The following is a 10,000-nucleotide window of genomic DNA, read 5'->3' on the forward strand; positions in this document are numbered from 1 at the left end:
CAGTCCAGAGGTGGAGCGATGGGAAGAGGTAGGCAGAGAATATTATGTAAAATAGGAACTGGCCAATTTGACGAGCTATGAAGAAACAAACTGACAATATTTAGGCCAGACTATAGTTGTAAACCATTGTCCTGAGGTAATGTTGTCGTTGTTGTTGTTATTGATGTTATGGCTTCAGGCTCATCTGAATTTGAACCCAGTAGACTGCAGGCTCAAGTTACTCTTCTGCAGCCCACCATCCTCCTTTCGGGGGATGGGGAAGGGGAAACGGGACGTTTGTATAACCGTGGTAAAGGAGCCACCCGGTGAAATCGGTTCCACCACGAGAAGGCGCCCCTGTCCAGCATCAGAGATGAAGACAGAGAGATGAAATTGGTATCTATATGGATCCGGGATGGAGGAGTAAAGTCAGAGGGATAAGCTGTAAGAGGCCATTGTCGTGCAGTGAAGTAGAATGACTGTATTGCAGGTGCTGGTGTTGAAGAGGCTACAGGAGCACCACTCAGGCGCCTATACCTGTGAAGCTGCCAACGCCGCTGCTGCCGTCAACAAAACAGCCAACATCAGGGTCAAGGTGAGCACACACACACACACACACACACACACACACACACACACACACACACCAGCTATAAGGCACTGGATCCCACGTATTGTCTCTGGTCGTGCCACTGTATTCACTAGCTCGTCTGAGCAATGATTAACCACTGCAACTCTTCACCCCAGACAGTCTTAAATTGATTGACAGTATGGATCTCTTTGTCATTTTCATGGATATTGTAAGTTATGTATGGATATCTTTTGTCAGTTGCGGAGATACTGTAGGTTATGGTATGTGGAATGGTGGACCTCGAGTTATTTTTATGCAATTCTGTATCACCACCAGACGAGCAGAACTGTGTGTGTGTACCAGCCGTACTAGTAAAGTGTCATTAAATAAATCCGTTCTGGAATTATGTTTGGACACATTGCTTAGTATCAGTATGGCAGTTTGGTTCAGGGGTTGGTTCACTTTTAATGTACTGCCAGATATTCAGTTAACTTGGGTCTGAATGATAACGTAACACTCTATGTAGTCAATGCAGTAACTTTATCTGGATACAAAGCAATGCAGAGATGATGCAGTAAGCAGCTCACTGGCTCTGAAACAGCGGTGGGCAAGCTGTGTTTTCCCTCAATGTACAGTGAATTTCAGGGACTAAATTTTGCCTATCCTTCTACTGTGTCTGCTTTACCCTTCCACTGTGTCTGCTTCACAGTTAAGTCCATCAGTTTCCTCTCTAACACATCATATTAGAAAGAGTCACCTATAGGTAGGGAATCTTACCTTCTTTCACCTTAGGATAATTGCCACCACAGGAGAGGTGGAGGTAGAAGAGGTAAAACACTAGCCAGATATTTGCCCCTGACCGTATACAAGGTGCCCGGTACTTCTCATACTACAGTACCTCAGGCGATGATTCTTGGCCTGATATTGAGTAAAAATTGCTATATCAACGTGTGTTCTACTGTCATCCTTTATGGAGCTACAGTTACTGATGATCATATGGACAAAAATGGTCTCCCTCATAACTCACACATAAAGCCATTAATGGCTAGCTGTGTAACCACTGAAAATTGGACCAAAATTGATACAGCATTTATATACTCAATATCAGCCCTTGAATCGCCTCGTGAAGTTAGTACGTCCATCCCCGGGACTCTCTGTATGCTAAACGGAGATATTATATGTTCACTGGCACAGCAACACGCAAGAGTATACTCTTGTACTTCATCTGCACGCTTTAAAATAGAGAATACTTGAGCAGCTGAACTGGGCTTGAAGCTCATGCACTGCAGCTTTGATTCACGACTAGGTATATGAACACTACATTCGTTTCATCTCAACTTGGCCCAGATTTTCGTCTGTCAGAAGCTTATTTCACGTATGTCAGAGGTAGAAAAAGATAATGCTAAGGCTCTACATCCTTTCCCTGGCACTCTTCGTGGCTAGTGCTATGTTCTTGTGCTGATCCCTTATTATAGCTCAGGGTTCAAGATAGAAAGCGGCCAATATTAGAGAAGTAAAGTAAAAGGAGTATTGCAGTTGTAATATAGTTTGATAATGCATGTGTGTTGGACAGGTGTCTCCTAAGTGGGTGGTGGAGCCCTCAGGTGGTACAGCCTTGGTGGGGTCCACTGTGGTGATGGACTGCAATGCCCGTGGGTACCCTCAGCCAGTTATCACCTGGATGAAAGCACCAGGTAAGAGATCTGTGTATAAAAAAGCAGACAATAACAGCTGCTGTCTGCCCTTGTTATTTGCACTGAAATACCACGTAGACTAACTCATGAATTTTATGTTTAAGTTTTACCTTGATCAGATACACAACGTTTTCTTTATTGCACTGGTGAAAAAGTATATTGCTAATGTTTACACCTCTCAAAGTCAACCAGTCTATCTGTCCAACTATTGCCAGACGCCTTAATCCCGTAAGGGGTGGCCACAGACAAATTGCCTCCATGTCGCCCTGTCTTTCACCGTTTCACCGCCCTGCTTCCAGCTCACACCCCCCTCTCTCATATACCTCTCCACTCCATCTCTCCATGTCATCCTCGGCCTCCCCCTCCCTTTCCCCGCAACAAATGCTGTGGATATCTACTCCTGCTTCCACTCTGCCCGTTGATTTAAGTAATATGAAGGTTTGGTGTGTCAGGTGAGGCTGCCAGGGACTTCCAGCCTCTGGTGGTAGATGGGGTGAGGTCCTCGCAGGCACCAAACGGCTCCCTCTTCCTGCAGGAGACCAAGACGTCGGATGCTGGCTGGTATCTGTGCCGGGCCGCAAATTCTGTCGGCAAACCCACCTCCAAGGTGGTTCAGCTGACTGTGCACGGTGGGTGGAACGCCAGTCTTCAATTACCCTAGCCATTTAAATTATTGGTGCTCTCATTATGGAAATAATTTGTGAAAACTGTAGTCCATTTATTATTATGAAGAGGAAATTTTCCTAGCAGCTTCATTCCCGTAGCTTAGTGCCAGAATAAGATAATACTACAGCCCAACATCCCCTCCCACAGAACTTCTTCGAGCACCATATTCTAGTATTAATGTGTGCAGTCTTACACCCAGTACAAGTGAATAGGGTGTAGCTAAATTGAAAGCAGTCAGTTAGTGTGAAACTGAGAAGGTGAGAAAGAATGTAGAGTAACTGACTGATTCATAGTCGTAGATGAATAACACTGGTCTGTCTGGCCGAGCAGACTCACCAACCACAAAACCGCTCCTTGCAGTGAACCGATGTTACCTTGCAGTAGACAGCATCTCGCCTCATCAAAATACGAGGAAGAGGATCGGTGTTTGATTCCTGGATGGATGCCGCACTTGCTTCTCTCCACCCAGTCAACAGGGGCACCATAGTAGGCTCCACATCTCCCTGTTGTTTGGCTACATGATTACCACCCAGCGTTGTAAATGTTTCCTGGATTATATGAAGCGATTAGGCTTGCCACTCAATGTAGGGCCACCTGAAGTGGAAAGAAAAGTAATAAAACGTGACAGGGAGGAAGAGAAGAGGGCAGACACAAAAAATGAATGATGAAGGTGAAGGAGGAGGTAGGCAGCACTACATTAAGTGAAGGACAACGTAGCCTGGAGACAGTTCACTTTATCTCACCAGCCTCCGTCCCCCATCACCATCACACCATCTCAGCCATCTCCTTGACAGCACCACCACATCATCTTATCTCGGCCATCTCCTTGACAGCACCACCACATCATCTTATCTCAGCCATCTCCTTGACAGCACCACCACATCATCTTATCTCAGCCATCTCCTCGACAGCACCACCACATCATCTTATCTCGGCCATCTCCTTGACAGCACCACCACATCATCTTATCTCGGCCATCTCCTTGACAGCTCCAGCGCGCGTGGTGACGGAAGGTGGACGTGTGACGGGCCACGCTGGGCAGGTGGTGACGGTGACGTGTGAGGCCACAGGTGACGACCCCCTCACCCTTACCTGGCTCCGACACCATGACCCCGTCTCACCTGGACACACGTAAGATCACATATTACTTACCTGATACACCTGTGCTGGAGGGGGACCCTTCACGTGGTGGCACCAATATAACCAGGCGGAACAACTACTTGGGTATACAAACGTACCTCAGAGCCTTCCTTATCCCCCAAGAGGAGGATGGTGACCTCAGAATGACACTTTAAGCCTGTAGTCCACTGGGTTCACTTTTGAAATGAACCTGGGACTACTACTACTACTGCTACTACTACTGCTACTACTACTACTACTACTACTACTACTACTACTGCTACTGCTACTACTACTGCTACTACTACTACTACTACTATTACTATTACTACTACTAGCACTACTACTACTACGACTATTATTACTACAACTATTACTACTACTACTGCTGTTGCTACTACTACTACTACTGCTGCTGCTGCTGCTGCTGCTGCTGCTACTACTACTACTACTACTACTACTACTACTACTACTACTACTACTACTACTACTACTACTACTACTACTACTACTACTACTACTACTACTACTACCACTACTACTACTACTACTACCACTGTCAGCTATCACAACACCGCTATCCACTCTCACGCCTCTTCCTTGGCGATTAAATTTTGGATATGGCTGGTTAATATCCTTTTGCATGTTGTCGATGCAGAATATGGCGATAACAGAATGATTTATGTACCACGGAGAAGGACAGTAAAGGTGTAATATACAAAATGTCACTTAGGAAAGGTGTTAGGGAGCTTCCTTAACCCCTTCATTCCCAGTCCTGTTCAATTTATCCCCGCTGCCTTCAGACGATTTTAAAAGCCCAGAGAAAGCTTCTTGAATCTATCTATCTACCTATCTATCTATCTGTCTACAGCCAGACGCCGTAATCCCGTAAGGGATGGCCGTTTGAGTTTGTTGTTTACGGGGAGGGGCACTAACCCTCAGCCAGTCCACTTGTTGACACGTAGGCAACTCTTGTGGGTTGGTTATATGGTTACCACCCAGCGTTGTACATGGTTTCCTGACGTACGGGAAACCAATAGGCATGTCACTCAATGTAAAGGCACTTGAATAGGGGAGAAGAGTAATAAAAAGCGACAGGAAAGATAAGATAAGCAGGAAGAGAGAAAGAAGACACAGAAAAGGAATGATAAAGGTGAAGGAAGTAGGCAACACTACATCAAGTGAGTGGATGATGGTCTCCACCACCTATGATGTGGTATATATTCTTTAACTACTCTCTCCAAAAATTTTATTCAGCATGGAGAGAATTTTCGAACCAAAAGAGGTAGATGATTTTCGAGTATTCCATCTTCTTACACACACACACACACACACACACACAGGGTAAGGATTCGGCAGAGTGAGGCAGGGGGTGTGGTGAGGGCAGTGTTGGAAATGGTGTCAGTGACTGCTGCCGACGCGGGTCCATACACCTGCCGCGCCACCAACCCACACGGCGCCCACTCCCAGGTGTTCCAGGTGGCTGTTATAGGTAAGCACATTATACCTACTGTATTAACACTGTACCAATTGTCACTATACTTATTACCACTGTATTTATCATCACTATACCTATCATTACTATACTTAGTATCATCATACCTATTATCACTATACCTATTGTCTCTGTACCTATTGTCACTATACCTGTTATCAACATACCTGTTATCACCATACCAATCAATACTATTCTGAATTTAACCTTAATTCCCTTTATGCAAGGAAGAAGGAGCCAAAGGCCAGAAGCCCAGAAGATTGTTTCCTCAAAGAAAAAAACAAAAACAAGACAACAGAGAGACAAATATTAGCCGTATTACTGAATAACACAACATTTTACACCATACCTATTAACACTACACCATTTAACACCATGCGTAAAACTACACCATTTAACACCATACCTATTAACACTACACCATTTAACACCATACCTAATACCACTATACCATTTAACACCATGCGTAAAACTACACCATTTAACACCATACCTAATACCACTATACCATTTAACACCATACCTAATACCACTATACCATTTAACACCATACCTAATACCACTATACCATTTAACACCATACCTAATACCACTATACCATTTAACACCGTGCGTAATAACACTACACCGTTTAACACCATACCTAATAACACTACACCATTTAACACCATGCGTAATAACACTACACCATTTAACACCATACCTATTAACACTATACCATTTAACACCATACCTAATACCACTATACCATTTAACACCGTGCGTAATAACTCTACACCATTTAACACCATACCTATTAACACTATACCATTTAACACCATACCTAATAACAGTACACCATTTAACACCATGCGTAATTACACTACACCATTTAACACCATACCTATTAACACTATACCATTTAACGCCATACCTAATAACACTATACCATTTAACATCATACCTAATACCACTATACCATTTAACACCATACCTAATAACACTACACCATTTAACACCATACCTATTAACACTATACCATTTAACACCATACCTAATACCACTATACCATTTAACACCATGCGTAATAACTCTACACCATTTAACACCATACCTAATAACACTATACCATTTAACACCATACCTAATACCACTATACCATTTAACACCATACCTAATACCACTATACCATTTAACACCATACCTAATACCACTATACCATTTAACACCATGCGTAATAACACTACACCATTTAACACCATGCCTAATACCACCATACCTCTTAACACCATACCTAATAACACTACCATTTAACAAAATACTTATTACCACTATACCAATACCATCTCTCCCTCCTGTCACCCCCGCCAGAGCCGCCCACTGCCCCTTCTGGCGTGACGGTCAGCGAGGTCACCAGCAGGTCAGCGGTGGTGTCATGGACTCTGCCCCAGCCCGCCGCGGTCACCATACAGTATAAGGGTATGAGGGGTCGTTCTGAGTGTAAGGATAAGGGTGGGTTGTTTTGAGTATGAAGGTAAGGGTAGGTGTATGCTATGTAATCTTATGTTATGCTATGCTATGCTATGTTTAACGTGTTGAGTAAATACTATGCTCGCCGCCCCATGCTGCAGGGGTGAAGGTGGAGTCCTGGTCTGGCCACGATCGCAATGTGAGTGTAGGGCAGTGGACGGCATCCCACGTGCTGACAGGCCTGGCCCCACACCACACCTATATGGTCAGACTAATGGCACACAACGACCTCGGAGTATCACAGCCATCACCCACACGGATCTTCACCACCACAGAGGAAGGTGACGCCATCATCTGACATCCCTTCCCACTCAGTATACAGTTCCAGAGCGTATTCATTTTTAGTCATTTTCTTCTCCTCTAACTCACTCAGTCATCACCCACGCGGATCTTCACCACCACAGAGGAAGGTGAGAGGATCATTTGACTTATCCCTTCCCATTCAGACACCACAGTTCCAGGCCGCAGTCATTTTTATTGTTATTTTTTTCCTTTAACTCTCTCACAGTCATCACCCACGCGCACCTTCTTCGCCACCAAAGGGAAAATTAGTGCAGGATTTTACTATACCCATTTTACTCTGACTTGGCCTAAAAATCACCATCTCTCCATCTCGACTGCTGAGTTGCAACAGTTGAGTAACATTAAAAACAGGCTGCTAGTCACGAAGAAGCGCTATAGAAAGGATGTAGAGCTCCAGTACTGTCTTTTCCTGCCACTGATGCTACATGAAATGGTCCAAAGAATGACGAAAATCTGGACCAAGTTAATGTTATAGGGGTATATTATATTTTTTTATTCGTATACAGTGGAAGGGGTTCATTCGTCTTGTATTTATTTATTTGTTCTGTCTATCTATCTCTTGTCAGACGCCTTAATCCCGTAAGGGGTGGCCACAAACAAATCGCCTCCATGTCGCCCTGTTCCCCGCCATTTCACTGCCCTCCTCCCAGCTCACACCCCCTTTCTCATATACCTCTCCACTCCATCCCTCCATCTCATCCTCGGCCTCCCCCTCCCTCTACCCCCTCCATCTCACTCACATACACTCTCCTCGTTAGTCTCTCACTCTCCATCCTCTATCTATTCACCTATTTATCGTCTGGAAACCCTCTCACAGCCATCATCCATACGCATCTTCACCACGACCTAGGCAGCTTAGAATTTCACTCACTGTTCCTATGTTAGCAGTATGTAGTGGCAGTCCGTACCCTAGGGTTTGTTCTGATTGCCTAGAAACACGTAATCCCTCCTTCTTACCCCCACTGGGCCAGAGGATGTCCTTATTTTTTCTTGCCATTTCCTGACTAGTTTATTCAGCGTGGGATAGATTATTGGAATCGCATGGGCTCGAGGAAGGCTTGATAAAAACCCCTTCAGTATGACAGCCCTTTCTAAAGTAAAAAAAAATCGTAAGGCACCTACATGGGAAAATATAAAGGACTTCACATGGATTTAAGAGGTTAATATATATAACAATGACCTGGGCGTCTCAAAGTCATCACCCGCACGCATCTTAACACCAACAAGGAGAGCTGGTGCAGGGTTTTACTCACTCGTTACTCTGAGTACTGTGCAGTGGTGTGGCGCCTGTTTACCTGAACTACCTGGAAGCCCTCTTGCAGACCTCATCCACCTGCATCGTACCACCACCGAGGAAGGTTAGCATCACTGCAAAAATGGACCGTCACTGTGCCACAGTAGGAATAATAAGAACAGTCATGCATTCATTCATTCGTCATCCATTCCTGTGTTGCCCCATGAGAAGCCTAGGAGCCTGGGGCTAGGCAAGTTGGCCCTGACATTTAAGTGAGAGTGACCAGCCTCACTCATCCCTGAGTGGCATTACGTAATCAATAAACCCCAACCACCCCTTGGATATAAACCTGCACAAGCTCAATCCGACTGGAGCGCCTTAATTACCCACTAAACCACCAGGCGCCATAAGAACAAGAATTGGAATACAAGGCTTTTTGACCAGGAAAGCTAAACAGTATTTACAGTACATAGTCTGACACAGTGTCCTGGCTTACAATTTGAGCTAAGCATTTTATTGTCACAGCAAATGACCAACCACTTTACCAACCCAGAATACCAACACCAGGGTAGGAATGAGGTGTGATAGGACTTTGATAAGGCATTAGGTTAGGACTGGAAGGCTATCATGTCTAGACAAGATAAGGGTAGGCTGATACTCGCTTGCAGTAGAAATCGTTACCAGAATCAAAGGATTCACTCTGTACACTACTGGGAAAACTTAAACCCGTATTCGAGTAGGTTAAATTCCCTAACACCTTTTCCTAAGCGATTTATTTTGTTTATTACACCTTACTGTCCTCTTCTGAGTTACATAAATCCTTCCACTATCACCATACCCTGCATAAAGAACGTAAAAAATGGGATTGAAGCAGTCTTATCCAAAAATAAATCGCTAAGGGGGAGGCATTAGGGAGCTTCCTTAACCGATGAGAATACGTGCCTTAGACTTTGCTTAATAGGTCGCTTGTTGTGTGAAACTGCGAAAATTAATTACACTTTCATTTTTCTCTTATTTCGAAAACACAGAAGCCGATGGTGCCTTGGTGAACACGTCCACCTCGCGAGTAGGAATATCAGACGAGTCCTGTGTTTAATTATCTTGCCTGTCAGACTGGCGGACAATATTTGCTTCTCTCTTGGGCCCGGCTTAGTTTATTCAAGTATACAGATAGGGGTGTAAGAGCAACTTGGAGTATTCCTGATTGTGTTCTGGGATAGATTGGGACTAAATTATGAACTGATTGCCTCTCTTGCCCTCTTCATTAATCTGTTTCATTGCTAATTCTTGCCGCCACCAGTCCATTGTATTCAGCTTAGGATAATCTTTTCACATCTCGGATTAGAGTAAAATTTTCATCTACTCCTCTACTTGCCTAGGTTGAGCAACATCAGCTGACTGTGCTCTGAAGCGTGGGATGCAGGCTAATG

At 44.4% G+C, this 10,000-nt stretch overlaps 1 protein-coding gene across 1 annotated transcript in view; it reads left to right on the plus strand.

Annotated features, from left to right (window-relative positions):
* Positions 1-472: 472 nt before the first annotated feature.
* The window catches only part of LOC145412417 (cell adhesion molecule Dscam1-like), a 56,280-nt gene continuing 46,752 nt past the window's right edge, over positions 473-10,000 (plus strand). The window contains 7 exon segments of the mRNA XM_080282304.1: positions 473-574; positions 2,124-2,244; positions 2,697-2,873; positions 3,900-4,041; positions 5,373-5,521; positions 6,875-6,982; positions 7,135-7,314. Of these exon segments, the coding sequence (XP_080138430.1) occupies positions 2,187-2,244; positions 2,697-2,873; positions 3,900-4,041; positions 5,373-5,521; positions 6,875-6,982; positions 7,135-7,314 (814 nt within the window). The 5' untranslated portion in view covers positions 473-574; positions 2,124-2,186.

Source organism: Coenobita brevimanus, chromosome 12 (assembly GCF_032717465.1).
Source record: "Coenobita brevimanus isolate Jiangsu-jjx chromosome 12, ASM3271746v2, whole genome shotgun sequence".
Classification (NCBI taxonomy): Eukaryota; Metazoa; Arthropoda; class Malacostraca; order Decapoda; family Coenobitidae; genus Coenobita; species Coenobita brevimanus.